At 48.8% G+C, this 22238-nt stretch overlaps 1 protein-coding gene across 4 annotated transcripts in view; it reads left to right on the plus strand.

Moving 5' to 3' along the window:
* Positions 1-21791, plus strand: part of CTIF (cap binding complex dependent translation initiation factor) — a 156270-nt gene extending 134479 nt beyond the window's left edge. For all 4 annotated transcript variants that reach the window (XM_075488871.1, XM_075488872.1, XM_075488873.1 and 1 more), the window contains 3 exons: positions 2741-2896; positions 15832-15885; positions 17691-21791. In XM_075488871.1, coding sequence (XP_075344986.1) covers positions 2741-2896; positions 15832-15885; positions 17691-17906 — 426 coding nt within the window. In that variant the 3' untranslated portion in view covers positions 17907-21791. The remainder of the gene's footprint in view (positions 1-2740; positions 2897-15831; positions 15886-17690) is intronic.
* The last annotated feature ends 447 nt before the right edge of the window (positions 21792-22238 follow it).

Genomic DNA, 22238 nt, shown 5'->3' on the forward strand with positions numbered 1-22238 from the left:
AAGGAATCGGTATCACCCCCCCTTTTGCAGAGTACATGCAAACGATCTCCCTTTGCGAAATTTGGCCCAACCTGAGGCTGCAAATGGAGCAAAATTATTCCCGCTGCGGTATTGCATTCTGGATGAAAATGTTCACAGTGACCTCTGCATCCATCCCACATTCCATCCCCCGCTCCTGTCCTTCATGGGGGTCCATCAAAGTCTGCACAAGCTTTTTTGTGACTTGGGGGGATTGGGAGAGGACCCCAGTCCCTTTTCTTTTGCAAGGGTCTTCTTCAGCTGCAAACTTGGGGGCAGAGTGTTCATTGATGTCTCTGCTGGGTGGCATCACACACCGAGTGCCGTAGGATGAAAAAAAGAAGGTGCTGGGTGGTGGCATCCCTTCCTGCCCAGCTCCCATCCCAGGCCTGATGAGTTTGGTTTGGTTTGGTTTGGTGGTTGTTTTATGGAAATTTTGTGTTTGGTTGGTTGGTTTGATGGGTTTTTTTATAGAAAATATTTTTTTAAAGAGAAGCTGTTGAAAAGTCAGTTTTCTCTCCTGCAAGACTGTGGAGCGGGGCAATGTGTTTGAAGCAGGAATGGGAAGGAGGAGAGTTTCCTGCAGTGATTTTTATTCTTTCCCAGTAATCTGGGACCACAGAGCCCATGCAGTTATCCCAAGCTGCTAGGAATCTCCCAGCATGCCCCAGGGATCCCAAAATATGGCCCAGCTCCCCAGGCTCATCCATGTGGACCTTCCCAGGCAGGACAGGGGGGCTGCTGGGGGGGCATCCAGCCTGGGAGGGGTAGGATGGCTCGGGGTCTGGAGCCAGGTGGGATGCTGTGTGAGATGCAGGAGATAGCTCAGTGCCAGGGGATGGAGAGGTCTTGTGGCATCAAGGAAGAGCTCCAGGGTTCAAAGGGTGCTTTTTGTCCCAGGGCGGAGGTGGCCGGTGTGTGACCTTATGGGTGGGCAAGGCTGGAGGTCCCCATCGGTGCAGACGAGGGGCACGGGATGCTCTTGGCTTGGTTTTTTAATTTCTCAGTAGTCAGGAGGTCATTTCTCTTTGACTTTTTTTTTTAAATTAAAATTCAAATGAAAACTCCAGAACGAGTAATTTGGTAACCCTGGGGTGATAACCTGAGCTGGCAAATAACTCTCTCCTCCATCACTGCCCTGGGACTGGCTGGATAATGAAAAGACAAACTCTGCAGACTCCCCCAGACAGAGTCTGAAAAGACCCAACAGGATTTGACTGCAGGTTGACTTTGGAGTCGCAGACACAGTTGAGCAACTGCCTTATAGAAATGAGTGTAGAGAGGAATTAGTCATCACTGTTTGGTTAATAAGTGCCTCGGTTATTTTACAAGTCTTTTTCCTGCATATGAAATTTTTTTTTTTCCTTTTGCAATGAAACATATAAATAGCTCCTGTCTTGGATCTTATATGCATACGGTTGTGTGAAAATAATCGTCGCGCTTTTGCCTGGCTTTCTTTAGCAGCTGCTTTACTTACCTTTGTTTCAAAAGAAAGATCTCCCATGTGTTGTCTGGGGCATGAGAGCGAACTTTGGTGTGGTGGCTTTTATATCTCCCTGGCTTTGCAGAATGCAGCTGCAGGTCGGAGCATTCACAGCAGCAAAGCCCTTTGTCTCAGGCAGTAGGAATAAACTGAGATGAAAAAGATAATTTATTTAGTTGCTGGATTTCAAATGTTGTGCAATCCGCACTGGGAACACACGGTGTTGAGAACAAACTTGTCCTGTTCTTTAATTTTCCCCTACTTAGTGTCTACTAATTTTTAATACCGGGGAAAGGTCACTATGGAGACAGACAAGTGAAGTCGTGTGGGACATCTTGCAAGAAGCTCTGCAGCATCGCTGAGAGCCCAGGGAAACCCTCTTGGCTCTGAGTGCGATGCACTCTCTTGTGACATCCTCTAGAAAGGTTTTTATTTGCTTTTCTGTGTTGCCCCTTGCTCTTTGCCACACACTCCCAACACACACATCCCTTTTCATATCCTGCCTTCGGGCAAACCCCTTTTTTTCTCCCCAGCTGGAGGACTGATGGGGAGGCAGCTATCTCCCTGCACGCTTCCTCCTGATGTTGCTCCATAAATCATGTAATTCGGATAATCCTTGGTCATGGCAACCATCAGCTCAGGAGCAGGGTGACCTTTTAATGCCAAGCCCGGGCTGCCCTGATCTTCTTCTGGTCAGGCAGGGAGCCAGTCTCTGCTGTAATTTCGTGAGACCCCAGGGAGCAGCCAGGCCATTAGGATGCCCCCGGCCGAACACTGGGTCTGCTGAAGATACTGGAATGAATGGGCTGGGCAGGTCCACCTGGACCACGAAGCCTGGCATGGCCACCAGCATTCATTGCATTTCCCCTGCATTTCATTTAACCTCTTTGTTGCTGCTTTTATTTGATCTTGGTTGTGCATATGGAAAAGAGTCCCCGTGTCTGTCTGAGGGGGAGGGCAGGGCACGGGGGACACCCTCTCTAGCGCAAACCGTGACAGTTATTGCAGGGGTTGGTGATATTTCTACAGCACCTGCTTTCTGGTGGTTTTGCTGTGTTGAAATTCCAGCCACTCCACATGCGTTGAGTAATCTCCCCACTGTTACTAAAGACTCAGTCTGTCTTCCTCCCCCCACCCTGAGTTTCAATTTCCTCCTAATTCTCTCTCTAGACAGCCGTTGCCTCTCCCATGGCGATGCGGTTTTGCTGATGCAGCCTGTTGTCTCTGTCCCTCTTGCAGAAGGATTTCACCATGCGGGAGGAGTTGCAGCAGCGGGACGTGGAGCGCTGGCTGGGGTTCATCACCTTTCTCTGCGAAGTCTTCGGCACCATGAGGAGCAGCACTGGAGAGCCCTTTCGAGTCCTTGTCTGCCCCATTTATACCTGCCTCAGGGAGGTAAATGCCTTCAGAGTTTGTCCTTCTCCACCTGAGGGCCAAGCCATTGCGTCGCAGTGCTGAGGTGACCACGATTCATAGATGTTTGCTTTATGATTCCTAGAGGTTTGCTTTGCCAGCATCAACGCTTATCACCCCAAAAGTACCTACATCTGCAGGGATGCTTGGCTTTTCCTGCATATTGTGTTTCTGCTAATTAAAAGCACGTGCACCAAGTAAGACCCCTTTGTCCAAGGGTCTGCAAAGCGCAACAGTTGGGATTGCAAACCCAACGTTTGAGTTGGGGACAAGGTTGGGGACATTTCAGAACCTGAGCTCCCCATGGTTCGGGGTGGTGGCAGAAACCTCAGTGAGGACAAACAGAAAAGGCAACTCAAGTGTTAATGTTCAACAGAGCAGGAGAGGGCTTTCCCCCATCCTGTTTTAAAGATGGTTTTGTCTCCTGCTGCTGTCTGTAGAAGACTTTCTCAGAAAAATCTGCCTTGTTGCCCAGGGTTGGAGCTGTGAATCTCAAATTTTCAGTAGCGCTTCTGTTGGGCCGTAAATAACTCACTGTAAAATAAGTTCTCCACTAGACCTTGGGCAAGGGAAGGATAAAGAAACTGCCAGTGATGACTTTTTTACATGCATGGGAAGTTTTCTCAGAATGCCAACACATCATAAACATTTTGTCTTTGCAGTAATATTGTGGGTAGGGTTCACAGACGGTGACTGTAGCAGTGAGAAAGAGTCCAGGCATCGTGATGAAACACACATATCCAGAGGAGGAGGTGGAAGAGGGATGCTAAGAATAGCCTAACTTCCCAAAAATCTCTGCCCACAGCGGTATGTGTCACCTTATGGGGAAGATCTTGGCATCTAGGAAAGTCCCCATTCCCCTCCGCTTCCCATCACAGTCGTGACACAACCCAGCCCTGATTCTGCCAGGATTTTTCCCTGCCCACTCCTGTCTGCCTGTGCTGTCACGATCCCTCTTGTCACCTTGCCGATATGTGGGGACACGGTGGTGATCTAGAGGTGTGCAGAAGGACATGAATTTCATGTATCAGGGATATTTTTGCTACAGGGAAGCTCCATAAAAAGCCTTTACTAATTATATCAAGACATCATGCATAAATTTGCTTCTTAAAAATACATCTCTCTGTTCCTTAGCAGGACAGCTTTGTCCCCGTGGTGTCGTTTGTCAGAGAAGAAGACTCTTAGCTTAGCTGACATGGGTGAGCCTGAGTCTTCCAGCTCTCCTGCCCCAAAATGGTTGATCTGTGACTCCTCACTCCGCAGGGTTGTGACCTTGACTCACGCCATTCCTCTTCCACAGCTCTGGGATGGGTTTTCATCTTGCTGCCATTTTTTGCCACCGTCAGCTAATCCTGATGCACAGGGCCAACCCAGGAGAACAGGACCACCTATTTATCAGCAGCGATAGGTGCCAGGCTCTGAGATGGTTGCCAGAGCCAAAGCCAGGCTGTAGACGCAGCCGAGGAGGTGGTGGTGAGCTCTTCCAGCTGCACCCAGGAGAGGACAGGGACATTTGCACAGGCTGACCCTGCTAGGTGCTCCGTGAGATGGTAGAAACTCCCTAATCGTGCACAGTGCTCATCCCTTGGTGAGCTTCATGAAGCGCATGGGCTGGTGTCCCAGGGCAGGAGGGGGTGTCACCATGGCCTATAAGGTTTGGGACCTCCACTTGCCTCAGGACAGGTTCACAAGGTGTAGTAGCGCTCATCATGGGTTTTTTCCCCTTCCTGCTGATCAGCACATACGTCCCCCTGTACAATCTCAGCCCCTCGCCCCTAACTCCTTCCCCCTTGGGCATCCCCCAGCAAAGCCCCTCCGTGCTGCCCACAATCATGCTTAGCTCCCTCTGCCTCCATCCATCCATCCTTTGACGATAAATCATTACCAGAGGCGAGATAAAATCTCTCCCTCTGCCTGTCCTTTCAGCTCCTCTTGCTTTTTAGTTTCTCTGTCTCTTTTTTTTTTTTTCCTTTTTCCCTTTTCCTTTATAGCTTTGGCAGACTCAGACAAAGGTCAGCGAGGGAGTGAGCAAGAGGAAGGGGAAAGTTGCCTGATGACTGAGGCAGGAATGTCTCTTCCCTTCCCCCTGCAAAGCTTCCTCTCTGCAGCTCCTTTCCTTCCCCCCGCCCCCCCCCCCCCCCAATAAAAGCTTATTAACACCATCATTAATTGTGGAGCTGGGCCAGGTGGGAGGAAGCAGGGATGGTAGTGAGGACATCGGTGCTGGGTGGCCTGGTGAGGAGGAGCTGGGGACATGGCTGGGACATCGGGTGGCAATGCCAGTGTTATTGATTGAGCAGTGTGGGTGGGTTGGTCTTGTGGGCTGAAAAAAAAAAAAAATCAAGAGAAGTTCATTTCAGGCGAGGCTGGAGTGATAAATGCTGGGGTTTGCTGGTTAATCGAACCAGCGTTCATCACCATCCTTGGGGAAGCAGGCAGACCACTGCATTTTGATGTCAGCCACGGGAACGGGTGTTTAATCACGGCAAAGGAAATTTGGATCAGAGCTGCCGCCTCGCCCGGGCAGCGTTTCAGGAGCCAAGGGAGTGGCTATGCCCCTTGGCACAAACGTGGTCCACGCCGAGACCCCATCCTGGGGGGCTCTGCCACATCCTCCTCTGCGCCCATTGCCTCAGCTGCCTGCTGGAAAACAGGGTGGGCGGAGAAGGAAGGGTCTACCACCGTGTCTGACATGGTGACTGCCTCTCCCAGGAGCTGGATCCCGAAAGAATCAAAAAGTTTAATTTCCAGAACCATTCTGAGGGTTTGGGGTGAGATTTGTGCAGGCGGAGAGTGTCTTCACAACAAGGTCTGGTGGGGTCAATGTTGGGATTTTAGGCAAAGAGATGGTTTGCCAAGAGAAGTAAAAGGTGGGTCCATCTCTCATTAAAATGGTTTGATGGAGCATGGTGAGTTTGGGTGATGCTTTAGATCGAAACACCTTTTTCTGCTTGGAATAGTGCATAGTTTAAGTTGGAGAAGGGAAATGGGATGCCCAAGCCCAGTCCAAAGATCGGCATGGAAGATGGTTGGGGGTAAGGAGGGATTTTTACAGTGAGCAGAGGAGAGCCCCTTTGCAGATGAGAACCAGAGGACTATTGCAGCCATCAAATCTGGGGAGCTTAGGAAAAGAATAACAAAGCAGAGAAGTTAAATAGAAATATAAGAAAGAGCTTTCCTCCTATTCTTCCCTTGGAGCTTTGGAGAATCGAGGGTGAGCTGGAAGAGGGCGTTGTTCCTGGAGACATGCTTTCCCTGGGGATGGTTGTGCTGCAGCCAGGGCACCGCGGGCTTGGCCCTTGCCTGCTTCCAGCCCTGGCTGTCCTCACATGGGACCAGTGGTGGCAACTTCCAGGACCACGTTCCTCCGCAAGTCTTTTATCTGGCTCAATGAAAACATTTTTAGCAGTTTTAGGAAGTTGTCCTGGCTCCTGCGCTTGATGGTCTAAGCAAGAGGGATGTCCCCCTGTCTTCTCCCAGCCCTACAGCCCATGTGCTCTCTACTCTGGCCTCACTTTATTTTGCAAAACCACACCAAATTTGTCCCTGTACATCTCCTTCTGCCCCTCCAGGATGGTGGGGAGTGAACATGCTGACATCTTTGCTGCCCTGAAGCCTCTGCCCCATGCCCAAACACCAAGGACCACATTCAGCCCCGCTTCAACAATGCTTCACATTGCACATCCCCCAAAACCAATTAAAACCAAGAGAACAACCAAGGGACTTTTGTTCTTGCAGCCTGGCCATATTTCTTCTTTTCTGTGGCCTTCGGCAGAGTCAGCAAAATGTAGAAAATGGGTTAAGACCAGGGACCAGCAAATGTCAGTTGAACCATCAGTGGGGCAGGAGCACTCCAGAGCCCTGTGCCTGGTGCAACGTGTCCCATGGCTACTGAAGACATAGAGATAATAAATAATATTATTTGTCATCTATTGTTCACTGATTATCACCACTTTTGCCTTTCCTAGCTCTTTCCTAAGCATGGTTGGAGCTGGCTGTTCTTCATCCAGCTCTGTGCTGCCCATGGCTGTGTGTAAGTCAGTGGGGTTAGCATGGGCCAGCCCAGCTCACTGCCCTCCCTGCTTCATCTCCTGGTGCTGCTGGGGAGAAGAAGCATTAGGACTGGGTCCTGAGGGACCTGGCCCAGCTCTTGGTGATGGCTGAGGTCTGCAGCCAGCTTGGAGCCACAGTCGTGCTCTGCAGAAGCCAGGACAGATGAGTGGTGTCAGGAGGTTTGGCTCCTCTTGTGTCTCGATCTCATCCTCAGCAGATGTTGTTGGATCGCCAATGCAAGAGGTGCCTCTGGGCCTGGGAGCTGCCACCTTCCTGCCATCCCTCTGCCAGGAGGAGCTGTTTCCAGCCAAGGTGGTTGGTGTTGAGTGCTGCTTTGGATGCATTTGTTTATTTTTATGATGCCATTCAGCAGTCAGACCTGGCTTTACAGCCAGGTAACCTGAGCAGTTGCCTACGGCAGCAGAGCGAGGAGGTGGAAAAACTGGCTTGTGGGACCTAAAGCTCAAAAAGATGCCAGGTGGCAATGTCACTGTGGTCCCCTCAAGGCACCTTGCCAATTGGGGTCCCACAAGGGCAAGCAACACAGGATGGGCTCTGCCCCCTCTCACTCCCCATAATAACCCTATCCCACCCCTTACCCATGCCCCTGTGCTCTTCTCCTGCGCAGGGCTTGTTTCTTGTTGAATGTTTAAGGTTCCTCTTGACTCCTTCCTTCAGCCCACTGAGGTCTCTCTGGATGGCAGCTCCTTGAGCACATTGAGTGGTCCCCCCAACTTGGTGTCATCTACAAACTTCACAAGAGCGTGCTCCGCACCTCCTCCAGGTCATGGATAAGGATGCTAAACGGGGCAGGTCCCAGGATAGACACCTCGGTACTCCTCATCACTGGCCTTCAAGCGGAGTTGGGTTGTAACTCAGTAGCTACAACCCTCTGAGCCCAACCATCCAACCAGTTTTTTTACCCATCTGGTTGTCCACCCATGGTGTCCTAGCTTGGATACAAGGGGATTGGATTCCAGGGGTGACAGGGAGCAGCCTTGCTGCAGCACCATCCCACTCTCAGCACCCACAGGTGCATCGGACAGGGCTGTTGGGGCAGGTTTGGAGCAAACCCCGGGAAGCAGCTCATCACAGAGAGACTAATTAAACTGCAAAACTCCTTTGTGCAGGAGGCTGTGGCTGCAGGACCAATTCACGGAGGTCCCTCCAGCTTGAGGGGGTTATTGCTGCTGAGTCTGGGTGGGTACCCTGGGGGTATCACCCTGAGCATCACCACCTATAAGGGAGATGTGGGCATTGACCTGACCCAAGATAGATGCTTTTATGGTTTTATTACCAACCCTGGGGACTGAGGGCAGCGCCCGGGAGCGGTGAATCAGCCCCACAGAGGCAACGGGGAGCAGACCCGGCAGGCTGGCAGCAGGCAGGACAGTTGCTCCTCTGCAGGAGTTGTCTCCTACCTCCAGTCTAGTTGGCAGAGATGGTCCCATTTCAGCATCATTTAAAATCTTGGCACACTCCCATTGCTTCCCTGCCTTGGTACACGCTGCTAACTGAAAGCCTCAGGGTGGTGGTGCAGGGAGGATAAAATACTCCCCGTCTAATTGCCTGAGTCTGCGATGCAGCATGTAGATGGGTATCCTCTCCCCTCCCTTCTCTTAGTGCCTGTTATCTCCTGGGGCCATGCTGTGTAATTTAGCAAAATATTCTAACACAGTAATTAACATCTGAACTTCAAGAGGGCACTGCCTTTTCACTGTCTCCAGAGAAAGAGAGAGGAAAACCTTCCTGGCTGCAGTCAGATGAGCGAGGAGGGTGGTGCTGTTTGGAAAAGAAAATTGTATCTTTTAATGTGTTGGGGGTTTTTTAATCACTATCACTTTTTAAAAAGCATCAGCCTTTTGAGTCAGAGTCTTTGACAGTATAATGAGATGCTAGGATTTTTAAGATTATTCTCCTAGTCAGAGAATGAGACAGAATTTTTCCTTTATCGAATGAGCAAAGGCACCAAGGGGGACAGATCCTGACCCCGCGCCACCCTTCCACCCAGGTAGCTCCATGAGGCCAGATCTGACCAGAGAAAATAAGTCCTCTATGAAGAAGGGGACTTATTTCCTCATAAAAGTCCCCTTCTGGTCCCTCCATCTGGTTCTGCAAAAGTCAGTGGTTTGGTCTCCAGTCCGGCGGGACTGGGACAAACTGGGAAGTGGTTTGTAGGGGGAAAAGATGGAGGAGGGATGCGGGCATGAGAGGGAAGGGATGCCAGGGAAGGAGGGAGAAAGAGGAGACTGAGGGTCAGGGACATGGGGAGGAAGGAGAAATGGGGAGAGCAAACAAGCAGGGAAATGTCATGGGAATCCAGAAGAGGAGGACTGAAGACCTGGAAGAGCTGGGAGAAAAGTCTGGGATTTGGAGCAAGCAGGGTACACTGATGCGTGGGGTGATGTGGACCTTCAGAACCATGGCAGGAGGTAGTGTGCAGGAGCAGTGGTCTGCAAAGAGGAGGGACGGACGCGTGTCTGTCTGTAGGACCACGCTCCCGGCAGGGATGGATGTCCCCGTGCCTCCACGCCTGCCGTGCAATAAATAAATAAATAGCCGTGCAAAAAGCTCCCACGCACGCAGACCCCCCATAGCTGCATTGGCAAAAACCCTCCTGTGAATGCACCTTGTATGGGGAAAAAAAAATTCCCTTTAATCAGCATCATTTCAGCCAAAGGGCAGAGTTAAGGTGAAGGAGATCAGGTGTTATTTGGGAGCGGATGAGGACAGACCAAAATGAGGAGGGCTGCACGATGCCTTTGAGCCCAGCTGCTCTGTTGAGTATTTTATGTGCAGGAACATATTCCTGGAAAGCTACAGGACTCGTTTAGTCCCCGCATTAAAACTGTAATGGCGTATTTTAAATAGGGGAGGGGAAAGGCCACCCTTGTTTCTCTGGGACCCATGGAGAAGGCAGAGGAAGCAATTAGGGCAGATAAAGAAATGAAGCTAGATACCATCTCACAGGATGGTCCCTCCTCCTCGTGTGGCTTTGTTTTTCTCCTTTGCCCTCCCTACCAGGCATTGTTAGTTCCCAAAAACCCTTTCAATGGGATGTAAACACAACTATTTGTGTCTGCTGCCACGCGCTCTCTCCCTCCACAGAGCCAGGAAAGCGGAGAGCATCCGGTGAGCCAGGGTGGAGCCCATCGCAATCAAGCACGATGGTCTTGCCACTGTTTCTTTCCATGTTTTGTGTTTCCCCAGGACCCTTGGGATGAGATCACATCCTCCTCTCCCAGGGTTATTATGTCTTCAGCCAGGCAGGATGAAGCCAGCCGTCTGGGTGGCTCAGTCTCCCTGTGTGCACAGACTGGGTGGCTCTATCCGTCTGTCTCACCCACCTTCGGGTCCTGAAGGTCCACCTCCAGCCAGGGAATGTGTAACCACCAGGCTACTGTTGGATTGCAGTGTCTGGGTTGATGAGTGACCAGATTTTCTTCATCGTCTCCAGTAATTGCCTCTTAATGGTTTCCACCTTCGCAGGAATCCCTTCTGCTGTTCCAGATCCGGGGGGAGAGAGTCATGTTTCATGGTTTCCCTTGTCTACAGTGTAAAGGAGTAGGAGGAGTTTCCCACAACTGGGTACAGGGTTTTGTTCCTCTGGCCTTAATTCAATTTGCTGTTAAGTACCTCTGAGTTCCTCAGGAGCCTGACAAGGAGGATAACCAACATTTTGGTTTACTTGATGCAATAAACAAACTAATCTCGTCTTACCATCCTCCCAGAGAGTCCTGGTTGGGTAATAGGAGAACAGAAGTCTCCTCCTCAGCTGAGACCAGCACATCACTGTAAAAGGAGTAGGTGCCACCAAACTCCTTCAAGTTGTCCAAAATATGTTAGGGAAAGTGCCTCCTATGGACACAGCTCTCGACGCAGCCATGCTGGCACGAGCAGCTCCAGCCCAGAGCTCCTTCCCCCCTGTGCCACCTCCTTTGGGCAGCTGCTTGTGGGACCAGCAGTGATCCATGCTGGTGGCCTCTTCCTAATGGAGCAGCACGACTTGCTGTCAGCATGTTCTCACCCAGGCTGAAACCAAGCCACCCCGGTCAGGGAACTGGGAAGAGGGACCCCTCCATGAGATGCATGGGCTGGTGGCACCTTGTGCATCTTCAGTGGGCTTGAAGACTTCACCAGATCCCCAGGGAGGCATGAGCAGAAGGCCGTGCTAGTGAGAGAAGCGCCATTGCTAGTGGATGCAGCCTGACGCAGCCTGCCTCTCCCAGCTCAGCTGGGTTTTTGGAGCCCAACAAATAACATTTTGGAGCACGGCAGAGCCTGTGCCTCATGCAGAGATCAGCACAGGCAGTTCCATAAGGGAAAGGTTTTTTCCCCAAAACTTTGTGTTTGGGCAACCTCAGCATCAAATGGGTGAACAGAGAAGATGCCACTTATGCCTGTGGACTTCTACAGGGCTTATGTTTCCAAGTGCTCACTTGTTTCTTCTCTAGGGAAAGGTCTCACCTGACTTCCCTAGCTCCCAGGGTATGCCCAGAGAGGGACTCGGTACCCCTTTAGAGAAGGTGGCACTGGCACAGCTTGTTGGTGGGTGCAGGATCAGCCCAGCTAACTTTCTGATGTACTGGGTCGAGGAGCTGATACTTGTAATGGGAGCAGATTGTAGAAATCCTGAAACTGGCCTTGCTGGTGGAGTGTTTTGTAATTACTCATCTCCCACACCCTCGTTTGTACTTTGTGTTTTCCCTAGTCTTGGCTGTTTTCACCACCCTGTGCCTTATGGAGTTGTAAGAAAAGTGGAGTTGTAGCAATTGCTTGTTGCTGAGAGAAGTGCGTGACTCTCCCCATGCAGAGCAGCCCCACGGATCTTATCTCAGGCATCTTCCTTATAGACTTGCAACAGTAGGTTGATAAGGGGCCGCTGGAAAAGCAGAAAATTGCTATTGATGTCTTTCTGTGGAAGGCCTGTGAAGTGCAGCAGAACTGGCTTGTGCTCCCAGGAGGACCCATCTAGCAGACTGTGGGGCTTCCAGGAGGTTTCTGGGGCAGGAGTTCCCCAACTGTGGTCCATTAGACCACCAAGAGTGCCTGCAGAGCCATGTCAGCAGGACAGCACGCCCTGCGCCTTAACAGCGCTCCCAGATATAGGGGATGATCATAGAACCATAGAATCATAGAATGGTTTGGGTTGGAAGGGACCTTTAAAGGTCATCTAGTCCAACCCCCCTGCAATGAGCAGGGACATCTTCAACTAGAGCAGGTTGCTCAGAGCCCTGTCCAACCTGACCTTGAATGTTTCCAGGGATGGGGCATCTACCACCTCTCTGGGCAACCTGCTCCAGTGTTTCACCACCCTCATCGTAACAAATGTCTTCCTTATATCCAGTCTGAATCTACCCTCTTTTAGTTTAAAACCATTACCCCTTGTCCTATCGCAACAGGCCCTACTAAAAGTCTGTCCCCATCTTTCTTATAAGCCCCCTTATAAGGGGGTTTCCATGACAATCCCAACCGCAGAGCTGGAACAGATCCATCTTGTTGAGGACAAAGTCCACCACGGCCCTTCCCAAGGGCTCCTCTGGTTAAAAACAGGACTGGGAAGCACCATCTCTCCTGCACCCTTTCAAGTATAGTATGTTCATTCTGCTTAAGCTCCGAGTGGCACAAATAGCTGGTTTTTTTCCTTCTTCCTAATCGAAATGTGTCTCCATTTTCACCCATTGCCTCGTTTTATACCAGTGAGCTGGTTGTTACACCTGGATGATGCATTTGCAACATGTTGGTTCCTCTGCGGTTGTGGTCCACGCTCCCCAGGGGGAATACCAGCAGGCACCTCCTCATGACCTATGCGTTAGATGAAAAGCATACCTGTGGGCAGGGATCGCAGAGCGGCTGCGAGGCTGGGGCTTCACACCCGAGGCTGTCTGGATGTCCATGTGTGTTGTCACCTGGATGGATAAACCTGAGATGCCCATCGGGGAGCTGGGGCAAGTGGCGCGTGGGCTGCGGTCGGTCCAGCTTTAGCTGGGTCTCAAAGACATCCCAACCTCTCTATGGCTCTGCATGGTTATTTTCAAGCTTTCTGTGCTTTCAAGCTGGAGTCATCACCAAAGCATCAGAAAACACTGCATGCTAGGAGGTAGTTTGTGGCAAGCGTTGCTTATATGTCATTTTGCAAGCGATATCATACACAATAATTAGTATTGTGCTTTGCAGGAGAAATATCATTGCAGCTGGAAAGGGTAATGTATGTGTTGGGCTGCTCCCACTCCGTCTCCTGGGGAGAATTGCTGAAGAACACAATTAAACCTGCATGTTTTGGTGATAAGGGATGGTGGGGCAGGTTCTCTGGTCCTGCTCGTGGCGTGGGCACCCCTGAGAATACCAAGTAAGCACTTTAGCTTCTCAGCAGCCCAGATGATCTCAGAAAGCAGATAATAAACCCAAGTACCACATATCACGCAGAGGTTGAACTATGGCCCTTGAAACTGGTATCTCTTGGTGCCTCAATGGAGCAGCGTAGCATATGGTGCCTGGATGGACGAGGTGGAGCACATGATGCCCTGATGGACAAGATGGAGCACATGCATTCTCCTTGTTCAGCCAAGTCACATCAGATGAGCTCCAGGAAGGCAGCATGAAGGTGGAGGGTGCCTGCCCAAGTCTGGGGGTAGGATGTAGTCTCTGTTTCATCTTAGGTAAATAAGACTATTCCCCATTAGCCAAATAGCTGAACAGTCTTTGACAGTCTTTGACATATTCATCCTCACAACCACCTTTTGAGGTAGGGAAGTGTGTCCCAGCTCTGTGGATGGGAAGCTGGGGCAAGGAAAGCCCAAGTGAAGTTGCAGCCTTTCCCTGACGATGTATCCCTGGCAGAGAGCAGGATCATCGAGGAGACCATGGCAGAGGAAGGGCTGGAATTGGGCCACCATAGGTCCTTCCTAATCAATCCTAACTCCACTTTTCTTGCTTTAATTTTCACGTTATGTTCTTTAGTAAAGAATAGCAAAAATAGGAAAGGTGAATATATATTTAATTTGCAGCCCTGCTTCATGCCATATTCAAAACTAAATACCCCAGGAGTGAATTTCTGGACTACTGCCTGTTTATATTTGTCCCTAATTGATATTTTTTTCCTTGTTGTTGGGTTTAAAATAATCTCACGGCTTTTTGTGAAGAATCTGTGAACTATTTGTGAGAACTTATCTCAGAGCATGCAGCTTGGGCTTAACTAACATTTTCCAAACAACTCAGCAGAAAGATAACTGGGGGGAACTGTTGCATGTCTTCAAAACCCTGGCTGAACCTTTGGCTAATGCGAGATAAAAACTGATGGTCCGCATGCTCATCGAGATGCTGTAAATATCGTCTTCAAAGCAAACAAACTGCTGTCTGCTGAAAACAGAAGAGGGTGAAGACAAAACTTTGAGAGCAATGATAATTCCTTGAATTACCTCTTTTTTTCCTAGCTGTTTTCCAGCAGTTGTGGAGCTGGTAAACAAATAGGCGTTTATTTGTAAAGGAAAGGAACCATGAAAAAATTAGAGTGGGAAGGAGAGATGATGATAAGGCTGAGAATCAGAACTGTGATTTGAACTAAAGGATGTGACTTTGGAGCACATTTAGTTACACTGAGCAATTTTTATATGGGCATTTTTAATTAGTCCAACCACTTTTCCAAAGTTTGCCTTTCCCTGATGAATTTCAGATACTAATAAAGCCAGTTTTCCCAATTTTTCTCCTTTTTCTCAGTGTTTAGTGCATGCACTCAGCTCCCCACTGCACACAAGGATTAGCTCAGGGCCAGCAAGGCTTGTTCAACCCAAGGTGATGGAGTGGAAGCAGCCGTAGCTTCAAGTGTTGCCAGCACTGGTGATTTTATCGGCCGCCTCATGGTACAGTGCTTTTCATAACACTCCAGCTCACTTTGTTGGCTGATTGAGAATCTCAGTATTTTTTATCTGCTTGAAAAACAACCAAAAAACTGTGCTTTCTCTTGTAGTTTTAGTAAAAAGCCTGAAACGGCATCTTTGTGTGTGTGACAAAGTCATAAAGATGAAAACAAAGAAAAATGTGTATTTTTGATCCGGTTTCGAGGGTCCTTGCTCATAGTTTCAAGGTTTGTGGGGTGAGACATGCTGAGCTCCTACGCTTTGCCATTACCAGGTAGAGCCGTTGACCCTCACTGCATGCCCTGAGTCTGAAAAGAGGGGCGAGCATCTTCCTTCACCATCCCATGCCATGCACAGCAATGTTTTGGGTCTCTCTTGAAAGTTGCTCATGCTTACAAGCTCGTGTTTGTGATACAAAGTTCATGGAGAGCAGAGTAGGGTTGGAGTTGGTGCACCTAAGACACCATAGTTTTGCTGCAACCCATTGCACTTGCACCACAATCAGTCTAGAAGGAGCCATATTAATTATGGTGTATTGGAAGTAATGCGTTCCCATCAGGTAATTTTGTGGCTGTTAGAAGAGCATCCCCCTTCCCTTCCAAACAGCTGCTCTCAGGGCTGTGCTGCTTGAATGTTGTCATCTGATGGTTGTATTTAGTCACTGTGTATGTGAAACGAGTGCATTTTCTCATTGCCTGCTGTGGGATAAAAAAAGCAATGTAACCTAAATAAAATTTATTCTGAAAGCTGTTAATCTAAATTAGCTATATTCTGCCCTGCTTGCTGGCTCTCAGCAGCGGATACGCTGGTGATACACTTTACCTCGTGTTTTGTCACTATTTATCTTAATTTTTTGTTTTGATAATCTCTTTCCTCCCCTCTTTCTGATTTTCTGTCCTTTCCTCCTGGAAGTGGCAAAAGCCAAGCTGGACAAAGAGATGGAAGAAAGGTTATAAGGGAGGAGGAGGTCATGCATTTCTTACCACCTCTGTCTTCTCTCTTTTGCAGTTGTTGCAATCTCAGGATGTGAAGGAAGATGCTGTGCTTTGCTGCTCCATGGAGGTAGGGAAGCACCTGCACCACCCACCCCGGGTCTTCATTGCTTTGCCCCTTCTGTCCTTGGCTATGCACATGCCAAGCAGCTATTTGGGTTTCCAAACCCAAACAGCTTTGTTGCCTCTTTGCATTATAGAACCATAGAATCATAGAATGGTTTGGGTTGGAAGGGACCTTTAAAGGTCATCTAGTCCAACCCCCCTGCAATGAGCAGGGACATCTTCAACTAGAGCAGGTTGCTCAGAGCCCCGTCCAACCTGACCTTGAATGTTTCCAGGGATGGGGCATCTACCACCTCTCTGGGCAACCTGCTCCAGTGTTTCACCACCCTCATCGTAACAAATGTCTTCCTTATATCCAGTCTGAATCTACCCTCTTTTAGTTTAAAACCATTACCCCTTGTCCTATCGCTACAGGCCCTGGTAAAAAGTCTGTCTCTATCTTTCTTATAAGCCCCCTTTATATATTGAAAGGCTGCAAGAAGGTCTCCCCAGAGCCTTCTCTTCTCCAGGCTGAACAACCCCAACTGTCTCAGCCTGTCCTCGTAGGAGAGGTGTTCCAGCCCTCTGATCATTTTTGTGGCCCTCCTCTGGACCCACTCTAACAGGTCCATGTCTTTCCTGTGCTGAGAACCCCAGAGCTGGATGCCCTCCAGGTGGGGTCTCACCAGAGCAGAGTAGCTAAAAGACATCACCATTAGATAAGAGATGGCCCTTGAGACTCTTATCACTGGACTTTTGATGCATGTAAATGGATGCAAAAAGTTTGGTAGCTGGGGTCCCATCACAAAATTATATCATTGTGGTTCCTTCAAATCTCACCCTGCATTTATTTTTTAAGTGCAAAACCACCTGTATTGGAGCAAAAGCTGCCCTGTGGCTCATACAGAGAGGTTTGCTGTGCTCAGCAGCAGCTTTGCTGAGAAATTCTGGTACAAGTATAGCAGAGTTTCATTAACTTCACTTTTGGGAAGTGATTGGCCCGTAGGGATGGATGCTTTCCTTGCAGAGAGTGGTTAAAATTGCAGCCTGAATGGTTGAAATTCAGCAAAGCGACAGGCAGCTGAGGAGGAGAGCTTGCATTTTTAAGGTTAGGACTTTGGGGAGCTCTGCGTTCAAGCCCCACAAGCCTTCCGTGATGGTGGACTCATTGCTGTCCACTCCAAGCTTGGACCTTCTCCGCTATGGGACCATCTAGGGCTTATGCTACTCCATGGAGGCTCTCCAAGGAGTAATTGTTTTAAAAAAACCCTTGGCTGTCCTCAGAGAAGCAGCACGACCGGTATAAATGCAGATCTCGGCAGGACAGGATTTGTTATGCATACAGGAGGGCTCTGCTTATTCTGATTAATGACTGGGAGTCACTGACAGCTGTGAATCAGTGAGTAAATGAAGGGCCAGGTAGAAGACAGGAATACCACATCACAGCCTGCACTTTGTTTTGACAATAGGATGATTTTTAGGTGGGATTTTTTTTTTTTTCCAAAAGCAATCCAGCGTTGCTGCCTTTGAAGTCAGTGGGAGCTAAACCATTCGCTCCTCCAGCAGCTTGACGTGGATGCTTTTGAAAACCTCGCCCTTCATTTTCGGCTCTTGGAGCCTGCTGCTGGGTGGTTTTGGTTTTCAAAAGCCACGATGCCTTTAACCTTGCCTGCCCACCCTGCCGCATCAAGCAGGGGAGGACTGGAGGGGTGGAGGGTGTCTACGAAAGCCAGCATGGTATTTTAATATCATAGAATCATAGAATGTCTCAAGTTGGAAGGGACCCATAAGGATCAATATGCCATGGTTGACCTCTTCTTCTCCTGACAGCTGCAGAGCACCGGACGGCTGCTGGAAGAGCAGCTGCCCGAGATGATGACAGAGCTGTTGGCGATAGCACGCGACAAGATGCTGTGTCCCTCTGAGTCCATGCTGACGCGGTCCCTGCTTCTGGAGGTCATCGAGCTGCACGCCAACAACTGGAACCCCCTGACGCCTACCATCACGCAGTACTACAACAAGACCATCCAAAAACTGACGGCTTGAGGGGCAGGGCAAGGTGGGGTAGGAAGGGATGAGAAGACATGCACCTTGACGGGATCTAGCAAGAGCTTTTCCGATTTAAATCCCCCAGCAGACCAAACCCCAGCATGCTCAAGAATACATTCGTGGGGTGGGGAGGGAGAAGCATGTTTCTTTTTCAGCCGCGTTGCCAAGTGCCACCCCTCTTCCATGGTTTTGTTTTAGGGGTTTCTTTTTCTGAACTCATTGCTCAAGCAGCAGCAACGCATCCCACCGGGTTATTGTTTGGCTTTTGAAAGAAGACGGAGAATTTGGAAAAAAAAAAAATTAATCCAAGTGGGGGCTAGTATTGTTTTCACACCGTCCTCCTGCCTTGCCCTGTCCAACTGGTAGGAGACAGCAGGCAGCAGATGTCTCGGGAGGACAAAGCCAGACACACACTACACCAGGCGCTCATAATTGATGGCTTTTGTCGAGCGGGGCTTGCGTTAGGTTTCCCCCCCACCTCCTCTTGTCTTCGACTTTCTGTGTGTGTCCCCCTACTCACCATCCCTTAAAAAGCAGATCGGAGAGTGGGACGATGTTCTTATTTGCACTGGGTTTTCTTTTTCTTGGGCGTTTGTATTTTCTTCTTATTTTATTGTATCGTTGAACGGACAATTGCAAGCAGCTCGGAGACAGGGAAAGCAACGCCTTCCCGCGAGCTGACTAATGGTTTACGTGAAGATGCTGAAGCAGAAGGAGTATTTTAAAGGTGTCCAAAAGCCACTGCAGAAGTAACATAGCCACTGTCATCTTGCCAGTAACCTCCTCGATGGATTGAGAAATGTGTCCTCTGAGCTGGGAGCTCTAAGAAACAGGGGATTCTGCGGCTCTTGCTGTTCAAGTCTCTGTTATCCCTCAGCCACTATAACCCTTTTTTTTTTTGTAATAATTTTTTATGTTTCCATTGAAGGAGTGCTTTATTGTAATTACTGTCATGGTTGTAATTATACATTTAAATTCAGGCCTGTTATAGTCGGGCCTAATAATGTACAGGATGAGGGAGAAATGAAGGTTTGACGTTCTTCTTTGGAGACTGGTAAAAAGAAGACAAGCAATGTATGGCAAAAGGGAGGAAAAAAGAAGAGGAAAAATAGGAAAAGCCAAAAATAGAGGGTTTGAGCCTGGCTTCTAACTAGCTGAATTTGCTATCCAGTGTTTCTAGGTGTGTGGTGTACAGGAGCAGCTCTGTCCCATGGTTGGTGTAAGTGGCACTGTGTCCTTGAGGGATGGGTGACGTGTTTGGAGGGGGAGAGTTTGCTCGGGGATCCCCAGATTGCTCCGGGATGCTGGAGCATCCCGAGGGAGAGGGCGGCTGCAGGGGGTGATGGCGAGGTGCCGCCTGGGCAAGGAAATGCCCAGAGGGTGAGGAGGCTGGTACAGAGGGACACACCACGCCGTTGCATCACTCCCCGAATCATGAACAAGACTTGGTGGTCTCCTTATTTGCTTGTGTAGCGATGCTTTTACCTACTGGTGCACTTCTGGTGCTTATTTCGGTGAAGCCTAACGGGGGTGCGAGCTGCCCTGTCCTGTCTGTGCAGTAGAAGAGGAGCCAAGGAAGGCACAATGCCGGCAGCCCGTCCCATTTTCTTCCCATTATTCAATTTACTTTCCTTTCCCAGTTATAAGAAGAGAATTTATGCCACAGTGCCGGCACGCGTGGACCCTGAACCAGGCAGGCTGGGTCTGAACTCAGCAGCTCAAACCCATTTTTCCAAGCAAAACATTGAATTTCTGGTGGCTTGTAGAGAAGAGAGATTTCACCCCAACCTCTTCAGATGTGCAGTATGTTCTCGGGTACCTTATGAATGTGTTGGTCTGTCCACGATGGGGAGGAAGCTTTCGCTGCAAAATTTAAAGGGCAGAAATTTTCAGCAGAAAATGCATTGCAGGAGATGAGAGTCCTGATGCTGCAGTTCAATATTATTTGAATTTTCATCTGGTTGTCTGCTGATGCGGTTTCTAATCCGCACATGGAGCAAAAGGAGCAAGCTGGAAACAGGAGCTTCAATTTTCCTGTCTACCCAGAAAGCAGCAAAATTATTGCTGGATGCACTCTACTTGTCTGGAAAAATTAATTTCTGCTTTGTGGATTCGAGCTCAGGAGCTTTGCATGGTGATGGCACCTTGCGTTAGGTCAGCTTTGTTAGTAGCAACAGGGTTTGATAGTATTAATGAGCAGCTGAACTTGATTAAGGTGGCAAAGCCGCTGAACTTGATTAAGGTGGCAAAGCCCATCAGTATTATAAGGCTCAGGGTTGCACCCATTGCTCTTGGCTTTTCCTGCTCCCTGATTTCTCAGGGAACAGAGGAGAAGGCGATTTAACTCCCATCACAGCGTGCCCAGGCACAGCATCAGTCTTCTGGGAGAAGACCTGAAAAACAGTTTTGTCTTGATTTTTTTTTTTTTTTAAAGAACAGAGAAGTCCTATAATGGGGGCACAGCCTGATGGGTCAAGGTGCCAGGGATCCTGCCGGCAGCGATCCAGACCACTGCTCTGGCCCCTGCACCTTCTCTCTTCCCCTTCCCCCAGAATTTGCTCTCAGGATGTAGTGAAAGAAGAAAAAAAAAAAAAAGAAAAAAACAGAGAATTGGAGATTTTGCTTCTAAAAACCTGAATTTTCACCCAAGTTTTTGGGATTCCTGGTGAGAGCACCTAGGGATGTCATCGAGTATTTTCTTCTCTTTTTTTTGCTTTCTTTAGAAACAGTCACCAAAGAGTGTAATTCTAAAATGTGCATTTTTGAAGGTGTGAAGCCACCAGCTACGTCTCCCCAGATTAGCCAGATTCAATCTTCACCGCTCAATAAAAGTATCTGCATGGGGTTTTAATACATTTTCCCCATATGGCTACATCAGCGAAGGGGAAAATAACCTCCTTGGGCCAAATATGTGCAGGGCCAAACCTTGGGCTGGTGTAAAGGTGAGTGGCTGAAGCATCTGCAGAGGAGTGATATTCTGCACCACTGCAGCACTGGTCCCCCTTGGGATACAGAGCAGGTTTGTTGGCTCCATGCCAGACTCCCCAGCATCTAATTCACCTAATTCCCAATGAAATTATTTTCAAACTGAAGATTTTTGCTACCCGCCAAGTGATTTGCTCAGTTTCCCCATGAGGGATTTCACCCCTGTTTGAAGTCTCATGTGTATGGAGGTGAAATGAAAATGGGGAAAAAAAGGAAAAGTAAGCGATTTGCTTGATTCCCCTCTTCCCCTGAAGGAGATTAATTAATATCTATTCTTGGCATGATTAATGGCTTTGAAGGAAAACTTGTCAGAATAACTTATGATTTATTTTCATGCTTATTTTTATAACAACTTCCAAGTGAGGACTTGGAAGTCTCTCAAAATCTTAAATATGATTTTTTTTTTTCCCCGCTGGGTATTTTATGGCTTTACACTAATTTTGCTCTTCTTGGTGTTAGCTATTAGCCAGTCCCAGAGATACTTTCAGTATTTTTTCAGGAGAAACAACACTAGGGGTTGCGAAGTCCACTGTCGATAGCCAAGGGAGCTGTGGTGTCCTGCAGAACACGGAGTTAACGCTAGCAATTCATTATTTTTTTTAAATGTATTTATTTGCATTTGAAAAAGCGACATTTTTAATTTAATCATATTTGTTAAACTAAGCGCTTTAAAAAAAAATTTTAAAAATGTAAAAAAAGGAAAAAGGTTTTGGGGAGAATAAAGACTAGATATTCATACTAGAGAAAACACAAACTTATCGTTTTCAGCATTTCAGAGACTGTTAAAACAAGGGAGCTAATAACTCTTTGTGGCAATTCAGTCTTTGTTTATAGAACATCCAGACCCACTGTATGCTATAAAATGCATCATCTGAGTAATAAATGTTTAAAGCTTGACATTTCCCCATCTCTTTGTGGGTATGTGCTATCACCTGTGATGGTCTGGGAGAGACCTTCCTTTTGTTTAGGATGGAAGAAAAGGAAGATGGTGGGGGGGCAGGGGGAAATACCCCTAATGGTGTCTGCTTGGAAATGTAGCAGAGGGACGGATCCTTCCCTCTGCAGGGATGGCTCAGCCCATGCTCCTGGCGCTGGGTTGGATCCTGTGCGGTGCTGTGGGTCCGGTTGGGGTTGGTCCCTCTCCCCATCACTTCTCGCGGGGGGTGAGGAGGAAGCCCATGGGAACAGTGCAAAGGGCTTGGAGGTCCATGGGTGATGGATTGGGCCCCTCTCCTGGCTCTGCCTCCACAGCCACCCGCTTCCCTTCTCCCCAGCCTCTGTCCCAAAGGAATTTCCCGTCTATTTGTGTCCTACATCAGCTGGACCTAGGTGTCTGTTGGAGGA

Source organism: Mycteria americana (assembly GCF_035582795.1).
Source record: "Mycteria americana isolate JAX WOST 10 ecotype Jacksonville Zoo and Gardens chromosome Z unlocalized genomic scaffold, USCA_MyAme_1.0 Scaffold_18, whole genome shotgun sequence".
NCBI classification, from domain to species: domain Eukaryota; kingdom Metazoa; phylum Chordata; class Aves; order Ciconiiformes; family Ciconiidae; genus Mycteria; species Mycteria americana.